The 24845-nt window shown below is 49.6% G+C and overlaps 1 protein-coding gene across 1 annotated transcript in view; it reads right to left on the bottom strand.

Annotated features, from left to right (window-relative positions):
* The window catches only part of NMNAT2 (nicotinamide nucleotide adenylyltransferase 2), a 24698-nt gene extending 2962 nt beyond the window's left edge, over positions 1-21736 (bottom strand). The window contains exons 1-10 of the mRNA XM_040073270.2: positions 21589-21736; positions 6188-6276; positions 5422-5489; positions 4631-4709; positions 3469-3595; positions 2791-2871; positions 2637-2681; positions 1764-1840; positions 380-481; positions 81-148 (exon numbers count right to left, since the gene is read on the bottom strand). Coding sequence (XP_039929204.1) covers positions 81-148; positions 380-481; positions 1764-1840; positions 2637-2681; positions 2791-2871; positions 3469-3595; positions 4631-4709; positions 5422-5489; positions 6188-6276; positions 21589-21673 — 821 coding nt within the window. The 5' untranslated portion in view covers positions 21674-21736. The remainder of the gene's footprint in view (positions 1-80; positions 149-379; positions 482-1763; positions 1841-2636; positions 2682-2790; positions 2872-3468; positions 3596-4630; positions 4710-5421; positions 5490-6187; positions 6277-21588) is intronic.
* Between the last annotated feature and the right edge of the window lie 3109 nt (positions 21737-24845).

The raw sequence follows: 24845 nt of genomic DNA on the forward strand, positions 1-24845 counted from the left end.
GTGGGTCAGGTGCCCCTGCAAATGGAGAGGCTGGCTGGGGACTCCCCGCTCTCTAGTGGGAGTAACCCTGCTTCACCCACCTGCTTTTGGTGGAGCTGACAACTGACATGGGGTGGTTTGAGTCGTCCTTCACCACCAGGATGTTGTTCTGCAGGGGAAAGAGGAAAACAGGAGTGAAGGAATGGCTCGAGAGCAGATACCTGCCCCTCCAGCCTCCCCACCCTGCTGTGCGGTGACCCATTGCTCATCCCACCCGTCAGCTGAGAGCACCTGACCCTGAGACACTTTGAGTCCCATGACAAAAGCGTCCCCCTGGGCGAAGAGAGACTGCGAGTCCTCTCACAGCCTTCCCTGGCCACACGTGCACCCACTCACTCACTTTGTACTTGCGGAGTATGGAGGAGTGGTTCATGATTCGCTCAGGGTCTGCTCCGTCCCGGGGCACCACCACGATCCCAAACTCCCCGACGATCACCTCCATCTGGGAGCGACAACCAAGTGTGGAGAGCTTTAGAGCCACCCCACGCAAAACCTGCCGCTGTCTGCCGGCCCCACCCTGCCCCGTGAAAGCTGCACCATGGTCTGGAGGGAGATGGTGGATGATTTTGAGGCTGTGGCAGCAGCCGTTGGCAGAAACATGGAATTACGCAGGCAAGTGGTTGGCAGTAGGTCAAATAAAAGGCACAGGGTTAAATCCTATTAGTAGAGGTTGAGGTCAGGCTTAGAGGAGAACTTATGGCAGAAGGAGGTGACAGCAGAAGAGGTTGCCCAAGGTGAATGTGACCTCTGCCTCACTGGAAGGGTTCATGAGTAGGATGGATGTATTAGTCCTGACAGAGGTTGGGAGGATTGTTCTTCCAAGGTGGTTTGGCCAAATTTGTTACTGCACGGGGACCACTCGTGGTGCTCACACCTATCTCAGGGGAGACAAATCAGGCTAATCCAAAAGAGCTTTGGGTCAGCAAATTCAGGCAGTAGGAGCCTATGAGGTGGTGCTGCTGCAGAATGCATCTTCTGCCTGTGCTTTGATGTCATTTCTGCATCCTTTGTGCTGGGCTCCAGGGCTTGGCTCATTTCAGTTTTTCCAGCCCTTCAAAGGAGATGCCTGCTGCCTAAATGCTTTAAAAAGTTAAGGATTGAAGATGTGGTAACTGATTTTTGAAGGCTGGGAAGTTCAAGGAGGGAGGTGTGTGTTGACTGACTGCTTTCAATGAGGAACCAGGGGAGCCCTCATAGCCAGCACGGCTCCAGCTGCCGGGAGCACCTGAAGGGAGGGTAGCCCAGCCCCTCGCCAGGGCTGGTGTTCTCTCATGAAAATACGGCTTCTTCCAGCAAGGACCAGCAGTGAAAGATGTTGATTTGGCTCTAGATATGTTTAATTCCTAACATCTGGAGCACTCCTGTAAATACCTTATTTCCTACTTGCATACCTCACTCTGCTGGGATTGGCATCTGCCTGATCCTGGCTTCTCCCAAGGGACAAGCAGTGGGAGCACAGCCTTGGGAAACCCCTTGGGACAGGCTTACCCTGCCACCCCAGGTGACATCCTCTGCATGAACAGTAAATAGGCACAGGGCCTGGGACCATGGAAGCCCTGTGGAAATGTGTAGGGGAGATGACAGTCAGGCTTGGCATGGAGGAGGCAGTGGGGATGGTGGGCACAGCTCCTGTCATCCCAAGGGACCTAGTGGCTCCCAGGAGCACTGGCTGTGGCAAGAAGAGAAGGAGGAGCATGGAGGGATGCCTGGCAGCAGTGACTTACATCTGCCTCATTCCAGAGGCCAGGAATGCAGAAGGACTCCAGCAGGTCACTGCCACAAAGCAGCAAGATGCGAAGCTCTGGAAAACAGAGGAGAGGAGCTCAGAGCTGGGAGCACAGGGGACTGAGCAGGCACCCCCCCACCCCCCTCCCCCCAACTTTGAGGGGTGGCTTTGCAGCTCAGCAAGAGAACTGTGCTGTGGGAAGGAGTTTTCTGCTCTGACAGGCCCTTAAAGATTAATTTATTTGCACAACTGCTAGACAAAACCACAAAACCCCCCAGAGGAGTGAGAAGAGGTGGCTACATGGGAAAATGCCTCCCTGTTTGGCATTCCCAGGTGGCCAAAGCCTTAGGGCTCTGCACAGTGCTAGGATGGCTGCAGTGCCAGGCTGTACATGAAGAGGATCTCAAAACCACCAGCAAGCTCCCCATGCAGAGCTTTGGGTGATGTCCGGGAGGGCTAAAACCCCTAAAAGTCTTTAGAGCGAGGGGCACCATGGCTCAGGCAGCTGAAATCTCTCCTGCTCTGCGAGGCTCTGTAGGGCTGCAGGCAATGAGGGGATGGATTGACATCACCACGGGAGGCCAAGTTTGATGGCACCTGAGGCCACTCTCTGGACAGGATGCCGCCACAGATCTGTGTCAGTGTTGGGAGCGGTGCCCCCATTGCACGCTCCCTTATTTCAGGCTGTTGTCTGTCAGCAGGACCAGGCTCAGCCCAGTTAGAGCTGTTTCTGTTCAATTCCTGATCCCCAGTAGCTGGCACCAAGGTGAGATGATCCTGTATCTGCCAGAGCTGTCATGCAGATGCGTCCAAGTAGTGCAGCACTGCCCCAGCAGAGTGGGAGCAGTGTGGAGAGGGGCCGTGTACTCACCGATCTCCTCGTACCTCATCACTGTCCCCAGGTTGGCATTTTCATCTGAGAAAGGCAGCAAAAGAGAGATGCTGGTGCCCAGCCTCCAAGAGGGGTTGGGAGAAGGGTGGGGAGTGGATCTCTAGAGGTGATGCTGGGCCTTGCCTCTACATACCCACAAAGGTGAAGCGCTCCATGGGCGGGCGAACACAGCAAATCCGGCTCAGGCTTTCTCCCACCTTCCCCAAGATCTTTGCTAAAGGGGAAGAAGGGAAACGAATGGGAGAGAGGCTGTGTGATTAACACATCCAAGCGCTTCAGCCGCCCTGGTTCTGCAAAATGCTCCTGTGCCTGGGTGCGCAACTGCTCTCAGCATCTCCCAACAGCTCCTCTCATGTCTTAACTCCCGAGAGTGCTCCACTGTGCCTTGAAGGGACCGGCTAGACAGCTAAAATCATGAAGAAAATCATAAGATGTCAATTTTTGTGGGATTTAAGTAACGGTCCACATCCCTCTGTCTTGCAGGGCATCCCACTACGTCACCTCTCCTGCCAGTTCATCCCTTTGCACCAGGTAGCTTTTCCTTTTGCTGGTCTCACTGCCTAGACATCATCCAGCTGAAGTCCACAAAGATTTCACAGCCATTTTAAGCTGTTCTTGGCTTCTGCCCTGGCTGTGCTGGATGCTGACTCCTGCATCACACCCCTGCCCCACCCTGGACTTGCTGCACCAACATTGATGGGACACCTGTCCAAAAATAAGGTGATGGAGCAGTGTTGTAATATTTGGCAGCCCTGGCTGGGAGTGGGGGGTAAGCAGTCATCCCTCTCTTCCCTGTGCCACTGCCACCTACCTGCGGTGGGCTTGCTGGAGACGTTGTTGTTCTGGTAGATGTTCTGCGAGGACTCGTTCTGGGGCTGGCCAATCACAGGGGTGATGGAGGGTGTGTTGACGTTGGAAAGGATGCAGCCAGTCACTCTCTGTAATCAGGGAAGGATGTAGTTGGAACAGTGTTTTCACCCCAGCGCCCCCTCAAAACCTTTCTGATCCTGTAACAAACTTCTGCACCCCTGGTTCAAGGTCCTCTTTCATGACAGGGACATGCCAGCTCACTTTAGGGTCCCCAGTCCCATCTGACCTCACCAAATGGGCCTGGGGCTATCAGGACCCTGTGGATAATGACTCGTGTTTAAGGTGGTATTGACCATTTTTTGTGGGCTAGCAAGGAGAAAACATGTCCTCTTCTCCTCCACCCATCCCTGCAGGAGAAGGGAGGTATCACCAGCAAGTCCCTGGCTTCATCACCACAGTCCCTGGATGCCCAGGACACCCTGCTGGGCTGGCAGATGCTCCTCCTGTGCCCCCTGTCTGGGCTGTCCATGAGTTTGTTCAATGCTCTTTCATCCATTTCCTATCTTTGGTTTTCTTCCTATATCTGAGTGTACCAGCAGCTCTGCTGCTCCTGTCCCTGTGGTCACCCAAGGGCAGTCACCTTCCTCTTTGGCTTTCAGGCCTGCCTGAAACATTTCCTCCTGGGGCTGTGCTTCCTGGGGACTTCCCAGATGCTGAATTTCCCTCTCAAATCTCTCTGTCAGGTTCATACAGCAGTTGTGGCTCAGCTGGTGAATGGGGGGGCCATACACCCCTCTCTCCCTTCCTCCCTCAGGGAGGAGGAAGCAGGGTGTCACTAATTACGTGGTTTATGCCCACCCCTGCTTTGACTCTGCCTTAAGCCCTGGTGCCCTCCTGGTGCTCCTGGGTCCGGGATGGCTGCTGGCTCCAGCTGAAGGGCTCCATTTCCTTCCACCATCAGGGCCCAGACCTCAAAGCAGCTGTAACAAGGTCTCATCCCTTCCAGGTCAGGATCCCACTGTGTTCCTGCAAGTCTTCTCACTGTCAGTCTCTGATGTATTTTGATTGTTGATGGCCATGAGCTGCAGGTGGAAGAGCACCCCACCCCTGCACTCTCCCCATGCCCTCACCCTGGTGCACCCCGGGCACAGGGGTTGCCTCACCTTCATCAGGTCACGGTGGTGCTCCAGCACACTGCAGGTGGTCTGCCAGGTGTCCTGGTAGCACTCCCAGGGGTCCACCCTGCCAGAAGCACAACAAGGCAACAGTGTCGCCCATGGCCACTGCCTGGACCTCCTGCCCTTGCCACCTCCTCCCCACTGGGCTGGCCAGCAGTGCCAAGAGCAGCCATCATCGATCCCTCCACCCTGGCATGGGCCATGTCCTTCCTGCAGCCCTTCAACACGGTGATCCCTAACCGCTCTGGAGACCTGACTGTGTGCCTGGGCATCTTCCCATGCTTGGTACTCAACTAACCAACTTCTGTTTGGCTTGGATGCAGCTATGTGTGTCATAACCCTCTTGCTGAGGGCTGCTCAAGGTGCTTCTGGTGTCACTTCAACCACCAGATGCCACATGGCAGTACTGGGAAGGTGGAAGTCTGCAGGCAGGTGCGACGTGTGTGGACAGGGAAGGTGCCACAGCACAAGGCTGGAGTGAGCCAAGTGACCACTTTGGGTATCACCCAGACACCATGGGCTCAGTGAGGGGCTTGAATGACTCCCCGAATCCTGAGGGCTCCCTTGAAGGGCAGTGTAACCCTCCTCAGCTGTTCTCTGCTGAATTGGAAGGGGAAGGTCTCTGATTTTTAGTCAAGCTTGGGCTGGGAGAAAATTCACCCTGAAGCTCTACCAGCTGGTGGCATCTCCACCTAGCATGCAGGAGGTTTCCCCCGCGGTGTGGGGAAGGGGCAGGGGCTGCTGGTGCCACGGCAGGTGCCAGCTGTGCCACCCACCTGATCCAGTCGGAGGACTGCACGGCCAGCTGGCACATGGTCAAGCGGTGCCGGCTGGAGACCAGCCCCTGCACGAGAAGGTGAAGGAAGAACAGTTAGGAAGCCCTGTGCTCTGGCCAGCCTGGGCTTGCAAACCTTTCTGGGGCAGAACATCAGGCTCACTCATGTGAGACAGGCCCCAAGGATTCCTTCCTGCCCACAGAAGTTTATTTAAGCTCCTGTTTGCTGGAGGGGAGGAGTCTGTGTTGGGCTCAACCCTGGCTACGTGCTTGAGTGGTGAGATTTGCACAGTACTACCACTCCCAGACCTGTGCTCCAACGGGGCCAACCTGAGGGGGTGGTTTCTTGATGAAATTCCTCCAGCTTTCAGGAGAAAAGTGAGCTCACCACTCCTAATTTAACAAGTGCTTCTAAAGATCACTCATTTACATCATTTTGATTCCCCTCCCCCCCAAAGAAAACAACTGGCTTTGAGATAATTCAAACTAAAAACCCCCCACCAACCCCCACTTAAGGTATCACCACCACTACTGTTTTGGGTAGGAATGTTTCTCTTTGCTGTGTAGTACTTGGGCTCATTTTAGGGTCCCACTGCAGTTTTTCTCTAAAGAGCGAGAGGTTTCATCTTCTCCCTTCTCTCCGACTCTTTCCCAAGGTCAGGAGCTGCCCCAGGCAGAAGAGGTCAGGCAGTGCTGCCCAGTGCTCAGCCCTGATTTCAGATACCACCTCACACGGGAGGCAGACAGAGGAAATGGGGACCACCCACCGTCTTCCCATAGGAGTCGTGCACGGGCGAGACGATGCCGCCAATGACGATGAAGCGTCCGGTCTTGTGCAGGTAATCCCGGGCTCGCTCTGGAGGGGCAGGACAAGGAAAAGGGTGGAGGGGGAATCAGCAATTGCACTGAGCCCTGCAACACCATGGCAGCCACCAGCCACGGCCCAGCCAGTCCCTCCGCAGCCGCACAGCTCTTACACCCCTTCCTGGTCTGTGTCAACGCCTTGTGCTGCCCATGTCCCAACTATGCTAAGAGGTGTTCAGTTTCAGGCTGGTATTTCCTAAAGGTGGCATTTGAGGATAAAAATGCTGGTGGCAAACCGCCCAACTCACCTGGTCTCCTACACATCTACCCCAGCTATCGAGACAGTAGCGAGGGAAAAGAAGACAGGGAAGGTGAAAGCAAAAAGGCAGATAAGAATGATGAGCCATTAGAAAGATCACTTTTTCTTCAAGCGGAGGATCTAGAAAATGTTTTGGATTTGCAAATAAAAAGAGCATTTCTGAAACCAAGGTGGTGATTTCAGGATCCATTAACCATTCCAAGATGTCACTGTGCATCACATCTTTCAGACACTGAACTCAGCATCTGGCACTGCCCTAGGGGATGGTGCGAGGTCTTTTCCTGAAGGGTGGATCTTCCCAGTGGGGCAGTGGCTGCCAAATCCCTGGAAATGTCCAAGGCCAGGTTGGATGAGGCTTGAAGAAACCTGGGTTACTGGAACGTGTCTCCGCCCATGGCAGGGGCTGGAACAGAATGAACGTTAAGGTCCCCTTCAACACAAACAACTCTGGGATTCTAAGTCACTTGGGCAATTTTTTTTTCCTTCAAATTTTGATATTTCTGCTGGGGAATATTATTCAGTTACTGCCAGTTAAAAGTAAATTAAGGAAATATAATTGCCATGGACCTTTTTTCCCCCCTCAAGGGCATTGAACAGCCTCAGGCCCCCGTGACAGCCTGTGGAAAATTTGCCAGTCTCAATACAGCCTCTTCCTCAGACTCACCTGAAATTCTCACTCTAGCTGCCTTCCCAGCTCTTGTGCCTTGGACACACCAGCCAAAAAGGTGGGAGGGAAAAGTGGGCTTAAATAATTTGATTGGTGCAGGGAGTAAAATTTGATTGCCTGAATTGGATGCACCCAAATTATCCTTCTTGCCCTCAAAATCCATGAGAGCACATGCAGGAAAACACAGGATGCTTGAGTTTGGCTTTTTTGAACAGTCAGGGAGATATGAAGATTGATGGATCAGCATTTACCTTTATATCATAATGCAATTTAAAATGTGAATTAAAATAAAAAAGAAATTCCTGAACAAAAAAGATGCCGTTGAGTTTTAAATTAATACATCCTTTCATTATTTCCTGGTTTGCCCTGACTTGATTTTCCTTGCCAAAAGAAGATTAAAACCACTGATCTGTCTGTCTTCACATACGGCCCCTTTATAAAGTTCATCTTTCAGAGGAACAGATTTCTTTGCATATGAGCTCTGCTTCAAGCTCTCAAGGGTGGCTGATGATATCAATTTACCTTGAGTTCTTGGTGGCAAAAGCCAAAGGTTTTTCCTGGCTACCAATATCTCAAAGTCTGTATTTAAACAGCCTGGCACCATCCCCACATCTTCAGGCAATGTGACCCGTCCTGCTGCCATGTCATCTCAGCTCCAGCTTCCAGGAGCTCACACCAAATATCCACCACTATCTTCTGCCTCAATAAAACATTTCTTCTGCAGAAAACAGGCACTGGCACAGGATGCCCAGAGAAGTTTTGGATACCTCATCCTTGGAAGTGTCTAAGGCCGGGCTGGAGCAATCTGCACTAGTGGAAGGTGCCACTGCCACGGCATGGATCTGAGGGGTTGCTGATGGCCTTGCAGCACTCAGGGTGGGTAGATTAGATACTGGGGAAAATCTCTTCATGTAAATGGCCCTACTCCTGGAGGGGTTTGAAAGCCATGTGGAGGTGACACTTGGAGACACGAGTTAGTGGTGGCCTTGGCAGTGCTGGGTTAAGAGCTGTATTCAACCTAAAGGGTATTTTCCAACCTAGATGGTTCCATGATTTTGTGATTCTAAAACTGCAGTTTTAGTTTGCTGTGTCTATAGGTGTCCTCACTGCAATCATGCTGCTGAGTTTAAAGCTTATTTTTATTTTTTTACAGTTTGAATCTCCTTAGACTGACACACTCCTCAGTGGCTAAATGGAGAGGGCAATAGCTGTCGTAGCTAAGCCTGTCCTGACACGTTAGTTCATCAGGCCTTGAGTCCTCCCCTCTGCACAAGGCCAGACAAAACTGCTTTAGCTCTTGTAAGAGACCTCAGGGATGGTGGTAGCTCATGGCCCACCCTGGGCTGAGGGTGCAGTGCCTCCTGCGATGGTGTGTGCCCCCGGCACAAGCTGGAGGTGTGGATCCCAGCAGCAGTCATTCCTCTGGGTTTCTGGAAACAGGACACTGGACTTGGTGGGTTATTGCTTCAAATTCTGTGGCTGCTTTGATCTTGCAGTGCTTGCTCCAAGCCCTCAGGTCCATGTTCTCAGAAAAGACCTTTTTCTTTCACAAAATTTGTTATGCTTTTCATTTAAAATGTGCTGCTTGTGTGGATTGGGTTCATGGTCTCCTTATAGACATGGCTAATGCCAAAGACACTGCAGAAGCTTTGTATTCCTCTTCTCAGCCATCTTCTTTATGGTCAGCTGTCTGCAGCTCCCAGCCTTCCTTCCCTGCTTGTGCAAAGATTTTTGCCTGAGGAAAAGTAGATTTTGGTTTGAAAAGTCCCAAGTCTTTGGCATCTTAGTTTCACTTCTCTGACAATTAGTTGGGTATCCGGCCCATTTGTTGTCCTGGAGCTCAGCCCTCTGTCACGGCTTCCCGTCCCTTTTCCTGCCCATTTCTTGCCTGTTGAATACCTGTGATGTCCAGAGATTACACCAGACCACAGAAAACCCCCTTCAGTACTTTCATTTTCTACAACCACTTTATATCCTGCCACACCAATGCAAGGATGTCAGCTTGTAAAAGAAGAGCTCATTCCTTTTCCGGCGTAAATCATCCCTAATGCTCCAGGCAGCCTGGATGGCTTTTAAACACCGTTGACAAAAATAAACTGGGAGCCATGGCTCTGCCAAGACATGCATTAGCCCCCTGGCAGCCTGCTTGTGGGATGGGAAGATTTCAGCCATGGCTCCATGCCTGGCAGCAGCTGGATGACCATAGCCTTGCACTGTTGGGAAAGGAAGGGACAGGGGTGACACTTGGAGCCGTCCCAAGCACTGGTGACACTTTCCAGCTTTCCCAGCCCAACTTTGCTTGCCTGCCCTGCAAATGCTCTTCCAAGTATTTTTGTCTCTGCTGTTTTACTGAGAGATGGTGGTAGGGAACAACCAATCAGAGGATATGTTCCAGTGCTACAAAACTGAAAAGTGATGGTTTTGTCCAGTTTGAATGAAAAAATAGCATGCCACTTCCCCAGTAGGAAATCAGTCCTTATTTAAGAGATGTTTCTTTTTGGAGGTTCTCAGTATATTTAATTGCAATGTTTGGGCTCCTCTGGCACTGCTCCATCACGTAAGTTGGGGTTAATGAAATCAAATATTCTTCATGTTCAATTTTTCAAGATGTAATTTCAAATTGTATTTGCTTTGCCTTTGTACCTGGTTGATCTGCACCCCTAAGACTTCCTTTTTTCTATTTTTTTTTTTTTCTCCTTACAGAGTAAAGCCACAGGCCATCTCTGATATATGCCCTCCTCTCCACAGTGGATTGAAGCTGCAGCTTGGTCACTCTGTTCCAGCTCTCTGAAAATACACGCAAGGTAGCAGGGAGGCAAAAAACTTTGCACAGCTTTCATTGCACATCCCTGAGAGCTGGGACAGAGAAGTTGCACAGCAACAGGTGATAGAAAAGGCAAAACCATTTCCCAAGTGTCTCATTTTTATTTTGAGCAAATTGGCCTCTGACATCCTTGGACAGGAGTGGGTTATGGCCGTGAGATGCCAAGGGCAAGGGAGGCACTTTCCCACTGTCTAAAATCCCTTCTGCAGGAGTGACCCAGATATGCCAGCACACTTTGTTTTATTCTCAATCTAGCAGCACGTGCAGGATCTAAATGGTGCTTCCAGAGCTCAGTGTGGGCAAGGAGCCAGCAGTTACTCTCAATCTAATTGAATGATGTGTAGTTATAGATATATAGATATAGGTAGATTGTGGGAAGTCAGAGCTAGTGCTGAAGGCAACCTTGCCCCCGATATATTGCAGCTGTGTTGATTACAGAGGGTGGGAACAGCCCTGCCCTCCCAGCTGTGGGTGTGATTAAAGAGTGAGTTAGCTGCCAGGGGCCAGCTGGGGTCTGCTGGCGGTGCTGTGAGGAGGAAGGGACAGGAGGTTGTGTGAGGGACAGACAGGGTCAGGTGGCCATGCTAGGGACAGGAAGGAGCAAGCCAGAACTGCAGAAGGAGGAGAGAAGGAGAGACAGTTGCCCATGGGAGGCTGCATAGAAAAGGTATGAGAGACTTTTAGTTAACAAGGTGCTGATGCTTGAAGCCTTGTTTGGTGTCAGTTGTATCTCCCCTGTCAATAGATATTTTTTTAAAAGCCCTCTGAATGCCAAATCAGGGATGTATTCATCAGAAGTGTCCTTCTTCCAAAGCCCAGCTCTCCGGCCTACCCCAGAGCCTTGTTCTGAGTCCCAATCAGTCAGATCTTGGTTAGAGATGGGAAAATGATTGTTATCTCTCTTCCCTGGGCTCCCTGAAGGGACATTTCTACTCGAGCAAGCCTTGGCTGCTCTTCAGGAGAAGTTCCTCCTTTGGGAAGGAGCAGGTGACTGATTCTTCACCATGGGGTTGATCCTTCCCAAGGCAAGCCTGGGGAGATGCCAGTGACCCAAATAGCCTGTCCTACCTCATGCTCAGTGCCTCTTAGACAATTTCAGTTAGATTCTTGGAGAATTACGATTGGTAGAAAAATCCCATTAAGGCCCCTAATGCTTAATGATTTTAATCTCTGAACTAATTGCTCTGTTATACTTTCCCCCACCCCATTAATCCATAGCTGTACCCAGGCACTGTGGAAATAACAATTATGGGAAGGGCTTCAGGTGCTACTGCACATTAGTTTTGTCATCTTTTTATTAGCACAAAAATAGCACTGGCTGCCAAATGCCGAGATATGTGGTGGAAGTGTTTTATTTCAGTTTTTTTTTCCCCCCAACTTTCTTTTTCCATTCTTTTAGTGTGCGTTAATAAAACTATTTGTTCATTTTTAAGGCTGAGCCTGCTTTGCTTTTCTCCTAGTCTCTCTCCCACAGAAAAAGAGTTAGTACTAAGACCAGAATTTAGTGAACATGAAACCACTACATTAATTAGTGTTCCTGCCTAGCTTTTAAAATTAAAACCATTACAGAGCTCTCTTCTGCAGGACAGCACTGAAACAACTTGCTTAGAAGCCCTAGGAGAAGGATTAAGCATCTCTAGGTGAAGCGGCTCTCTCTCTCCCTTGGAGCCCGTGCTCCATTTTAGCTTGAGAGAGAAACCACTTCAGAAGGAATTTTCCCTCCAGGGTCCTAAAAGCTACCCAGAGGCTGCAAACCTTTTCCTTTAGAGAGGACATGCATCCGTCGATGGCAAAAGGGAAGAGTCTGCTCTTTGTCCAGGGGGGATCATGGCTTTATTCAGGGGTCCTGCCCCTGCAGAGTCCAGAGCTCAGTCCGGTCCCCATCCCCATCCTGGTCCCGGAGCAAGAGAGATCGATCCCCGGCAAACCCAGGGCTTTTTCCTGGGGGGAAGGGGCTGGAGGCAGGGACAAGCCACCACCCAGTCAGGGACAAGGTGGGAGTGGAACAGAGTTGGGTTACATTCCAGTGTGGGAGGATGGGCACGGCTGAGCAGGGACAAACCACGTGCTACATTTTCCAATGGAACAGGAGATACAGAAGAAACATTACGAAACCCAGTATAAAAATGAAATACAATATAAACCCAATTAACGCACTGCAGCATCTAGGTAAGATGATTTTCTGTATGTGTGATATTGACGTGGAAAGTGGAAGGTCATGTACCTTTCCCTGTCTGGTGCATTAGCTGTCACCCCACAAATGAGCAAGAGCTGTCCATGTTGTATCGTGGTTGAGGGCAGAGAGTTTTCCTCTTCCAGGGTAGTATTTTCCTTGTTTTTAGGAAGAAATATGCTAAAATGTGGATTTGCAGGTGCTCAGTGTAAAATGCCCCTCTGAATGCCAGGATCTATTTAAGCACAAACCAGGGCAGTTAACGTCACTGTGGCTGGGCTGGGAGAAAACAGTCAGAGCTACTTTGGCTGAAATCTGTCTCTACTCTGGGATTTTTGAGGCTAACAGCTCTCCAGCTGGTGTAAGGTGATGTAACTTGCCACCCACAGTAAAGCAACATCAATTGGTTGTGTGAATCTGGCACAGGGCTGGCATTTTGTGGTCGTATATCAACTCCAATGAGAGTCTAAATATCAGGAGCAAAAATAAACTGTTTGGCAAGCAAATGGGAGAGTATTCCAGATAGTCCCAACTGCTCCTCTTTGAAATGATTTTTGTTATCCTGGGCCCATGGATACGGTCACATAGCAAAAGGGTAGCAGCAAAAGGCAAGATTTTACTGTTCTGCCATGCATTTATGTCACTTCTGTCAAAATGTGGATAGAACATCCGAAAATAGGACAGGCGCTTTAATGTACATCCCTGGAGAGGTCCCAGTCCTCATCTCAGTTAGGGAAATTGGTGTCATACAGTGCCTTAAAAAAAAAAAAAAAAAGGGGAAATAAAACTCCAACAGATTTCCACACTTGTTTTCCAGTGCCCTAATTTCCCTGTGGAAGCACTCTGTTTGTTTTCATTTCCAAGATGTTGTAGCACATCAAAGGCAGTGCTTTTTATGTCCTGGCATGTGCCGTGCTGCTCCTTTGGGCTGACACGCGGCAAGATCACAATCCTACTGGGAGCAGAGGATTTATGGTTCTCAATTCCCCATGTAGCAGAGAGGAGGAGCCTTTGCCCAGCGTATCTTTGCTGATTTTGGGCTGCCTCCACATGGAGCTGACCCCTGTGTGTCTGACCCGTGGCTTGGCTTTGCTGGCAAAGTATCTGAAGATGCTGACCTTGTATGTGATCTGTGTTGGCTGAACCCGGACTGTGCAGGCAGACAACATCCCACCTACAGAGAGGCTGAAAGGCTGGGGGGATGCCGGTGAGGGTGTGGGGTGGCAGAGCCACGGTAGGATTTCAGGCTCAGGCTGACACCAGAGGGATGTCATATTCCCGTTTCTGCAGCTGTGGATCAGTGGAACTCCATCTCTTTGTAAACCCATTCCCAAGATCCCATTTGCCCCAAAAAGAAACATCAACCAGGTCTTTGCACAAAGCAAAGGCACCAGAAGAATAGTTATGTGTTTAAGCATCCCCAACCCAGCTTGTCCTGGGAAAAGTAGATTTTCTGCTCTCCCTTGCCAATGAACTGCAGAGAAACATCATCTCCTCAGGGAAGGCTTAGGTTCAGTTAGGGGCTGTTGGATTTTCAGTGGAAATAGAAAGCTTTGTGTAGCAGGGGCTGTGCAAGTTCTTCCTTGCCTGGCTCAGAGGTGAGTTCTCCACCCACCCCATGGGGATCTCCTCTGCCTGTGCTTCCTATTTCAGCCCTGAAATAGACTTCTCTCAGTTAATCTTCTCCTGAGGCAAGCCCTACAGTGGCTTTTGAAAATGCATATTTCCAAAGAATCTAGGCTTTTCTGTTCCCAAATATTGATTTAGCAAATTTCCGCTGTTATGACCAAGATACATCCAGTGGCTCGAGGGCTTACTGAAGAAAACTTGATGCTGAAAGGGGGGAGGAAAGAAAAAAGTGTTACTGAGCCAGGTTGCCTTTTCCAACAACAATGGTGTTCCAGTGGAATGAGAGCTTGTGCCTTGGCCCAGGTTTATTTTCAGGGTTGTAATGAGCACTATTGACTTTCTCCACACAGGGCATCCTGAAAAATCCATCCCTGCTCAGCTGGGCACTGGTGGCATCATGGAAGTGCTTGGATTGAGGAGTTATAAATTCCAGAGAGGGCATACTCGTGTCAAAATCCAGAGGTGCCCTGAGTTTGTCTCTCTCTTCTGCTGATTTTTCAGTCTTTGGAAGTTGTTGGGTCTTCCCAAAGCTGCTTTTGGCTCTCTAGTCTGAGCTGAAGGTTGAGGTTAGGGTTAAGGTTGGAGATACTTGTGCTACGTTTCAACAAAGGTAGACTTCCTTGGCTCAGAGGACCTCTTGCAGCCCCCTAGCCTTGCTGCCAGAAGGGATTTTGGAAACCAAAGCGTGCAGTGGTGAAGATACCTGTTTTGGGCCAGTTGTTGCTCAGATGCACGTAGATCAGCATAGTCATGACCCACTCCTACCCCTGGCCCCATCACTGTGGTACCCAACCCACAGCAGCCTGGCAGTGAAAGGTTGTGTCCCCCCCACTGCACCACTCAAGCAGTTAAATGAGCTGCCCAAGGTTACATGAGAGATGTGGGCTGCTGGTGTTTAGCATGCAGCTAATTGATACCCTTGGCATTGCAAAGGCTGACCTTAAAAAGCATCAGAGAAAACAGTGCAGGAGGTGAGAGCGTCACAATGAGTGCAAATGGTTTTCAAATAGAAGCAGAGCCCCTGTTTCCTTCTTGGATGAGGTTGTAGGACTGGATTTCTCACTGCCAGGTTGGATTATAGTTGGTGGAAGTAAAAGAAGGTACGTGGCACATTTTGGGAGGTGGCATTATCATAGAGCCAATGTGATGTCTCAGGGACCATAATAAATACTGCTAAATATTTAAGAGCTTATAAATGTTTAAAAAGAATCCCTGCATAGTTATTGATGGAGTTTAGTCTCGTGCTCGGTAAAACTTCTCCTCACTCTGGGTCATGAGGGGGAGATGCTTGAGATGATGACAAAGGCTGTGAAAAATGAGTCTGTATAGGGTGCAATGATCCCCAGGAGAGCCATGGGTGCTGCCAGTGCCGCTTTGTCCTCCCAGCACCGCACCCAGGTATCTGCAGTTTCAGTGTGTTTGGGGCAGGCGCTGGACATGGAGGTGTGTTGGTGACCCAGCCACCGCGGCGCCCGGGCTGGGCTGGCAGGTGTCGCTGCCACGCTGAGCCAGGGGCATTTGGCGCTAGACACGACTTACTTCCCTAGACCCCTTGTACCGAGGGAAGGTTTCTGCTGTTTGCTGTGATTTCAGCGGCTTGGATGTCAGCGGAAGCTCCTCCGCTGCGTTACAGGATGAGCAGGGATGCCGCGGCTGCCCGTGTCCCGTACATCACCCCGGGTGCTTTAAGTGAGATCTGTCCCGGTTTCGCCCCGGTTAAGTCATTCCCGCTGCTCTCTGCCGGTGCTGCTGAGCTCCAGTGCCGTGCAGAGCCAGGCCGGAGCTCAGTCAGCCTCCCCCTGTCCCTCACATCCTCCCAGAGCCCCATTACACGTCCCTCTCCATCGATCGATCCCTCCAGCTAATTACGCATTCAGATTTCAGCCGAGGATGAAATGGAACCAGGAGGCAGCCTCACAGGGGCCCGCACTTCTTACTCATGTTGCAGACAGCAGAGCAAAGTCTCTCTCAAGCTCCTGACAAGCTTTTGTTAGATAGAGGGAGAAGGAATTTTGCTTCTGGACATTTGCCGATGTATTCCTACTTAAGCAAAGGGGAAAGGGTGAAACTGTCATGCTGCTCAGGCATTTCTCCCAGCTCTGTTCCAGGCAGCGATGCTCTCATTAAACTGCTCTGCAGTTCAGTCATCTCAATCAAATAAGAAAAAAGTGATTCTTGAAATTCAGGATAGTAAAACAAGGCATCATTAACAAAAGCCTCAGCTCCTACCTCTTCATCCCCCTTAGCAAACTCTGTCCTTTCATCTCAAATCCCTTGCTATGGGATGCAGTAGCCCTCAGTGCTGCTGCTCTGCAAGGATTGCAGTGGATAATCAAAGAGCAGCCTGCTGAGATTTTTAATTGTTCAAGTTTTCTTAAGAACCAGGCAAGAGGGTTTTATGTTTCATAACAGAGTCCTCTTTCCACCAAAAAATCGTTTTCCACCAGAAATTGTTTCTACCCAGCTGTTGGTTGGGATATGAACTCTCTTCAATAACAGATGCACATAGGATTTAAGGAAAATTTAATTAGACAAAAAGGGAAGAATAATGGGGGTTTGCTGACTTTCAGGATTCAGGCTATTTACAGGCAGGGTTTTTCTGTGTAAGTCCAGGTCCTGGGCACTGTTTAAAATTAGGTAGATGGGGAAACTCCATAGTTAAACAGGTTTATAATATCTGAGATACCAAAACTCTCTATGAGAGGGCCACATTTGAATGACATCTCACAAATCTCTTCCTTCCAAAGAAGCTGAGCTGGAGCAACCCATCACTCCATAAACCCACCTGCAGGAGATGAGGCAGTGTGGATACAGGCAGATGATAGAGATTTGATCAGAATCATCTGTTTGCCTTCAAGTTCTTCATAGAACCCCAAAAATAGCTGTTAAAAAAAAAAGCCAAGTCCCTGTGACTGAGTCAATGTCCCATTTTTGGGGATGGGGGTTACCCAATCTGCTGCCTCTGAGATCAGCTCTGAACATCCCCATGGACCTCAGACCCCACATTGCTGGACCTTGTGGGCACTGTGCACCCAGAAGGGAGGAAGGAAGGCTGATATCTTCCTCTGCAAGAGCAGGGAGGCCCCAGTGAAGCGCTGCTACTTGCAGGCTGATAAGCAAAGGTGGAAAGGGAATTGAGGGGTCATCCCATCCCTGGAGATGAAGTTGGTCTTAGAGCTGGGCAGAAATAAAACTGTAGTTGATGAGCAAGGCTTTGTGAACAAAGCTAGAAGTTTGCACATGAAAAGAATGGATTGTGAAGAATTTTAGAACCTTAAAAAGGCAAGAAAAAAAAACAAACCTGAAGTACCAAAATAGGAGGTGTGGGCAATTCCAGAGGGGCCTTTTCTTCTACAATTGAAGAAAAATGAATAAATGAAAATAGAGAAAAAAATCAGTATCAAAACAATGCATATTGGTGGGGTGAAATGCTGTCTGGTTGAACAAAACCCTAATTTCAGTTTGAAGAAATCATCAGAACAATCCTCCCATTCTCACATATCCACAGCACAGTACAAGCCCTTTCCACTGCAGAACCTACAAAGAAACTACTCTCAGCACCTTCCTTCTAAATCCAGTTATTTGTTGGCTCTGTCTCCAACTCTGAAACACCATGACAGAGACCCTGGAGCCTCTGACCTTGTCTGGTGATGCCTTTACTCCCAGTATTTTATCCAAGACCATCTTCAAAACAAACTATATTTTTTGATTGAAAAAATTTGCTTTCAATTTTGGTTACAGAGCTGTCTTTTGGTTTTCAAGCTCTGGACACAGTTGTATTAGGGTTGCCTGAGCTGGGGCCACATGGGGAAGTGATTTAATTGTCAAAGCAAGCACAAGCTCATTGTCTGGCAGAACGCCAGCGTGGGCTTTGACGTGTTAGCAGAGCTGCATGGATTAGGTTTTGCTTTTGACATTGGTGCCTTGCCTTTTGTCCTTTGGGTGGCATTGCTTGCATGGGAAGGAAGGGGGAGGCAAACTGTGAGGAAGCCAAGACGGAGAAGATGCACTTGAGACAGCAGAACCCACTGCTGGGTGTCTGTGCTGCTCAGCGTGTCCGGGGCTTCATGCTGAGATCCAAAGCCGGTGCAGAGATGTCTCGGAGGTTCCCCTCCCGAGCTGCTGCAGGGCAGGAGGGCTAAGCAGTGGCCCCTGCTCTGTGCTCCTCTGAGTGGCAGCAGGAAATGAAAGTGAGCTGCTTGGGGTTTGGTGTGTGTTGGCTGAGGTCAGCAGGGGAGCTGCCTGCATCGAACAGTGGTGGGGCTTTCATGTGGCTTTAACACAGGATTTTGTTCTGAATCTTATTTTTCTTCAATTATTAAGACTTTTTGCTTGGGCTCTGCTTTTTCTTCTCAATACCTCCTTAGGCTATAAATGGAGTTTCAATTTTTGTGTCGAGCTTTGGAAATAACCTTTGTCCTCTCTGTCCTTCCATCATTCCACCCCACCACAGTACCATCCCAAACTTTTTCTCACAGCCACATAAAGCTAGAAAACACAACGGAAATTTATGATTCAGAACACCTCTCGAAGTGCAGCTGATACCACAAATAACTCGGAGTGTTTTCAGGACTGTGTGGGTGTTTGCCTCAACCGCTTGGTAGAGATGGCTGTACATGACTGTGTCTCACCTACTTTTTTGTTGTATGTTATATGTCTTAGGCAAAGTATTAATTTATGTGTATGATATTCATTTTGTATCCACAGGCATGATTCAGCCTCATTTGGGGAGCCCCAGTGATCCAGAATTATAACTGGCAGACAAAGCAGGGAGCTCTGTTGCAGTAAGTTCAGCTACTCACAAGGTTCAGTGGTGGGATGCAGTTGGAGATTTGGGGTTGAAAGAAGAATCCCAGCTTTCTGCAATCCCAATGATAATGATGGGTCTTAAGTTTACATGACTGATGGAAAGAATAACTCAATGGGAATCTTTCCCCCACTAGAAGAGACTTCCACATAATTAACTAATCTCCTATTCAGGCAAAAATCCTATGGGAAAAGGTTGGGTTTTGGTCTGAATAAAACATGGTAAAATCCACACTGATAAAAATGATGGTTGGCATACAAGTGTGTTTACAGTAACATACCTGAGCAAATATTGTACTTCCTTTTGGCTTAATTAATGCTGTATGTTAAAGAGATAAATTGTCTCTGTGTTAAGCAAAAATTCCTCCTATTAGGTTCTCAAAGCCCAAATATTTGTCTGAATGAAGAAGACAATATTTTTGCCCAAATTCAGCTGATTGAAATGCATCATTTACAGGATAGAGTTGGACTCTATAGTGAAGAGCTAGAAGAGTAACACAGATTTTGGTTGAGATTCCTATGGCTTCACAGGATTACATTTTTAGACTTGGGAAGAAATTTTCCTCCAACAAAAATGATGAGGGATTCAGAAGCTAAATTCTGTGTCCTTTCCTCATGGAAGTCCCTTTTGTCCCTATCAGGTATCTCAAGTATTGTATTCCAGGAGCTCTACAGGATGCATGCATTGAAAATTTCCACATCAAGCCACCCTATTTGAGCTAAAACCTGTCTTCCTGAAAGATGAAGGAGTGTTCATTTACAGCCTTCATGTGACAGAGAATCCATCAGGTACCCAGGTACTTTCTCATATTTCTTAATTACCTTCACTCAGATTAGTACACAGCACAACAGATTAGTAGGCTGAAGTGGTGTGGGATCCGCTCTTGGCATCTCACCAGTACTTATTCTGCTGGACAAAGTTGTCCACTTTCAGCACATACACATATCCCTCCTCCAAGCACATCAATATGCCCCTTAACATGTTTAAGGATGGATCTGGACTGAGCTTCCCTAGTCTCCTGCCACAAAACCTGGCTTCCAAAACTAATGTAATTCTTGTCACTTTTCCTCAGAGAAGGGCTTTGCTAATGGTGTACATGAAAATAATACAACCTTTCTTCTTCTGCTTGATATTCCCCTGCTCATATCTACAAGGATCACATTTGCTGCTTTATTTACAACACCACACAGAGTTTGCATTCAGTGGATTGTGCACAATTCCCCCTCAGTCCTTGACACCACCGCTGTTCGGCAGAAGACATTTGCCTTTTGTTTATATTTGACGTGCGTTCTTCCTTGCTGGACATATGACTTTGCCTTTGACTTTGCTGTTGAACAAGCCCTTTTTATTAAAAAAACCTGAGTCAGGCAGCACAACTGACTCATTACCAGCAGGAATTGCTATTCTGCCCACTTTGGGGTCATGGCCACTTTTTACCATCAGGGATTATATATTTTCTTTCACATCTTTGATAAAGATACTGAAGAGTACTGAGCAAAAAGAACATCTTATTGCGAGTCTGTAAGAACACACACTGCATACTAATATCTCACTGATCCTGATTTTCTAAAACACATTTTGTTACTTGTTGTTAGTCCACTGAATAAGGGCTGCATGGATATCTTTAATGTTATTTAATCAAAATAAAACTAAATGTGAATTACAGGAATCTTTTTCATCAGTGGTTGCTTCCATCAACCAAGTCACTGTAATTTAATTTAATAATTGTTTTTATTTTTAAATAGTTCCTCTTGATCCTTGTTAGCAATTTCTTTTTGCTCAGGGAATAGGATTTTTTAGAAAAATTTCCAACATATTGGCGTCCAGGCCTACATTTTGCTGGCACTTATGGAATGGAATAACAATGTGATCCTTTGCATCAAGAAAACCATCATTTTCTAATGTGCAACACTTCTGATGTGCAACTCATTATGTTCTACGAAAACAAGGTCTGATGCAGAAATACCCCAAGATGATGTCAATTATTTTTATATCATTTATATATTTAAAAACTTACATACAGCTTTTAGAAACCCCAGGCATGCTTCTCCACTGGAGAAGCACAAGACCTTCAGTATCTGCTTCCCAGCCTTATACCTCCTATCAGACATAAAGCATGAATCCTGTCTCTGCACTCTAGGGTGGTCTGCAGTGGACACTTCACTCTCACAGGACTCCTCCCCAGCCAAGTGAGCCACTGTTTGCCTCGGGATTTCCAGGCATTTTGAGCTTTACCCAAACAGTATTTATGGCATGTCAGACTGCCTTTGATGGAGACTGCCCTTTCTCTCTCCCTCCTTCCCTCCCTCTTGTCTTGCCTAAGCAGGCTGTAGCAGCGATTCCAGCATCCCCGTGATCTGTATCATCACAGGGATGCTCTGTAATACTCATCATCTCACACGAACGTTTCCCTTTCCTTCGACCTAGTATCAATCTAATGGTTGAGTACTCCAGTACCTCCATTAAGTGCCTGCATTTTTGTTGACTTCTGTACACGGCTGTGGCTGCTTGGCTCTATCTCCTCCCTGGTCAGAGGAAATGGAAGTGCTGCAGCGGCTGCAGTCTCGCAGACCCGAGGACGGATAGCAGCGGACAAACAGCGCCAGGACCGACCCCAGGGGCTACGGGGGCTGGAGCGTGAGAATGTGAGTGCAGAGCGGGGAACCCGGCCATGCTAGAGGGACAGCCCCAAAGGACTGGGGACCGCTGCCAGGGATGGAGAACAGGTTCGGGAGGCCCGGGCGGTCCCCGCCCGCGGCGCCTTCAGCACCACCGGCCGCGGACAGCGCCCGGCCCCGCCGCGCTCCCCGGGAGCGGAGCCGCGCCCCCGAACTCGCCCCGAACCCCCACAACGCCGCCATCCGCACCCTGGGGTGCAGCCCCAGGGACCCTCCCAGGCCTTCCCCCCCTCCCCCCGGGCCCGCCCCGCCGCCGCGGACACTGACCGAACATCTGGATGTGCCCCTTGGTGATGGGGTTGAAGCTGCCGCAGGCCAGCAGGATAACGTGGGTCTTGGTGGTCTCGGTCATGGTGCGGCCCTGCCCGGCCCCGCCGCGGTCTGTGGCTCGGTGCGGCTGCGGGAGGGAGGAGGGCGGAGGGATGGAGCGGGGGCGGCGCCGCGGCTGCGGGAGCCGGGCCGGGGCCGCCCCTCGCCAGCACGGCCCGGGGCGCGCCCCCCGCGGGGTCCTACACGCGCGGGTGTGCGTGTGCACTGGTGTGCGCACCCCGCGGGTACACGCCCGTCCCCGCGGCACGGAGAGGGGCACACGCCGCGGCACAGACGCGCCCGTGCACGCACACGGGGACGGGCGCACACCCGCATCCGCTCCGTGTACGCTCACAGAGGGGCGGCAGGGACACGCTGGCATGCCCAGGACTGAGGAGATGTAACAGGAGGTTTAGCCTGCAGATGGGGAGGCTGAAGGGTGACCTTATCACGCCCTACAACTCCCTGAAAGGGGGGTGCAACCGGGTGGGGGATTTTCTCCCAGGCAACCAGCGACAGGACAAGGAGCCATAGTCTTAGGCCAACAGACTTCAGGAGGAATTTCTTTACAGAAAGGGTGATTAGACATTGGAATGGACTGCCCGGAGAGGCAGTGGAGTCACCGTCCCTGGAGGTGTTTAAGGAAAGATTGGATGTGACACTTAATGCCACGAGATGGTTGACAAGGTGGTAATCAGTCATAGATTGGACTTGATGATCTCTCAGGTCTTTTCCAGACTAACTGATTCTGTGATCTGCACAACTCAGTGCTCATAACCAGCAGCGTGTTCCCCCTTGGTGGCTGCTCAGGTGGTCTCAGCCTGGGACCTGCATCGGTCTCCCAGCAGCTCCAGCCCCAGCACAACATTGCTGCAGCACCCTTTTCTGGGGTTCTACGGGGAAAATAACTTATGGGGCTTCAGCTTCACCCAACCCATCCATTTCATTGTCTGAAAGAGACCAATGTCAAATAGATGCTATGCATTCACAAGAAAACAGTCTTTACTGCAAGGTAAACAAGTACCAGACTACCCAACTGTCTAATTCTCTAAATTTCTCATTTTTAGGACTGCAGCATTGCTGTTCTCCACTAAAGAAGCTCCTTGCCCTGAGCAAGAGCCAGCAGAGCCCTCTCTGCCTACAACCACTGAAGAAGAGCTGCATGCAGCTGCCTTCAGCCCCTTCCTGAGGGCTGTCCTGGCCTTATCTCTGGCTCCTACACACAGATTTTCCTCTCAGCAGGGAGTTATTTGCCACCAACAGGTCTCCCTTGCTACCTTAATCTGTCTTCCTCTTCTGTCGTTAAGAGGACACTCCCGTGACACTCATTTCTGCCTTCTCATGGCAGAGGCTTTTAGCCCTACCCACAGCAGTGTGCCGTGTTTTTCCTTGTCCTGCTAAGATTAATTATTCACAGTCCTTTGTTTAAAACCTTTTTCCCTCCCAGCTCAGCCAGGTGCTGAGATACTCATCAGCCTGAGTGATATGAAGAAGCAAGACCACTAGGAAATGAACCCAAGGTGATGCTGAATATGTTCTTTTGGGGAACCCTTAAATCCTTGTTGCGAAGGCCCTTGCTGCACTCGCACGCTCAGGAGGTGCTGATAGTGTGGTGTGCTCTGCCCCTCGTTCCCTGCTCTGTCTTCCTACTGGCTATGTATGGACATATGATGATTCAATGGGATTAGATTTTGGGGTTGTGCTGGGCTTTTTCCTGTGCTGCTCCTCCAAGCTTACCCTGAAAAGAAGGGACTCACAACCTTAGGAAAGGTCTCTGCAGTTTACTACTGGTATCTCTGCAGTTTACCACTGGTGCTGTGCACAGCACAACTCTGCTTTTAAAACCACGGATTTGTCAGCAGGGAAATGCGTACTCTCCTGCATGTTCCCACTAAGGATAGCATCCTACCCCCTTCCCTTGGGGGTGGTACAACTGCCCTGACATGAAATATGAGCGTGTGCCCTCTGCAAGAAGATTCTCCACTGACTCTTTTTATACAGAAGAGTCTGAAGTTGAGGTGAGGCAGCTGCATTTTTTGTTAATCATAACCCCATTCCCTGCTAATTTTGCGTACGAAATTTTGCAGGGGGGCATGTTTTCCCTTCTGTAGCTCATACAACCTGCAGCTGTAGGAGCATTAAGTGCTGCTGTTGCAGAAGGCACAAATGGACAAAATTGCCTGTGCCAAGTTCTCCCACTGCCTGGTGATGCCAAACACATCCCACTGGTCCTGACAGCTCCTGCCATGCAGCTGAATCTCTCTGCCTCCTCTGTTTCACACGGGGGTTTGTCCTTAAACAACAGTGAAAAACCAAGACCACCTGTCCAGATGCAGGTTATGCACTGCCTGGCCATGGTGGGGACAAGGTCTGGCCAGTACTGCCAGGCTGTGGTGAGGATGAGGTCTGGGCAGCCCTGTCTCTGTCTTTAGCTCTTCCCCTGCTTGCCTGCTGGATGGTGAGTGATGTGGCAAATCAGCTGTCACTTAGCAACGCTGCCGGCCGGGGAGCAGCGGCAGGTTTTGGTGCAGGAGCAATGCCTGCAAGGCTGTGCAGTGGTTATTTCACCTTTTTTCCCCTCAGTATTTTCCAACCCAGCATGTTTTTTCTTTTGCTTACTGTTTTCCCTGAACATGTGAGTGCAGGTTTCCCATGGCTGAAGACAACAGCCCCAGTTGCAGGAGCTAGATATTCCCTGCCAGCCCTCCCTGTGATTGTTGTGCAGCGTTGGAGCACCCCAAGACCCCCAGTGGATCTGAGCTCCAACCCAGCCCATGGTGGCAAACAGCCATCTGCCACCTGCAGAGCTGATACAGCAGGACACAGAGAGGGCAGAAGGATGATTAGCTGGGGTTTATTCTCAGAGGAAGAAAACAGCATGGAGAAACACAGGGATCTGCCTACACAGGCAGCTCATATCAGCACTGCAAAATCGGTACCTGTGGGACTTGAGACCTGTTAAGCACACCTGAGACAATGGCCTGTGGCTCACACCAAGGGTATTTCTGCACATGGATTTGTCCAGATCTTCACCATCTGCACAGCCAAGCCCCAAGAGCAGGGGGCAATGCAGGGGAAGGCAGGAAGATCATGGCTGTGTTCACTGGGGTGAGAAACGGGGACCCCTCAATTCTCCCAGCACTGCCTCTCACCTTGTTCCTCCTCTTGGGCTTGGGAGGAGGAAAAGAAACCTTCCAGTTTAAGGCTTTTAAACT

The sequence above is a fragment of the Hirundo rustica genome, chromosome 9 (genome assembly GCF_015227805.2).
Source record: "Hirundo rustica isolate bHirRus1 chromosome 9, bHirRus1.pri.v3, whole genome shotgun sequence".
Lineage (NCBI taxonomy): Eukaryota > Metazoa > Chordata > Aves > Passeriformes > Hirundinidae > Hirundo > Hirundo rustica.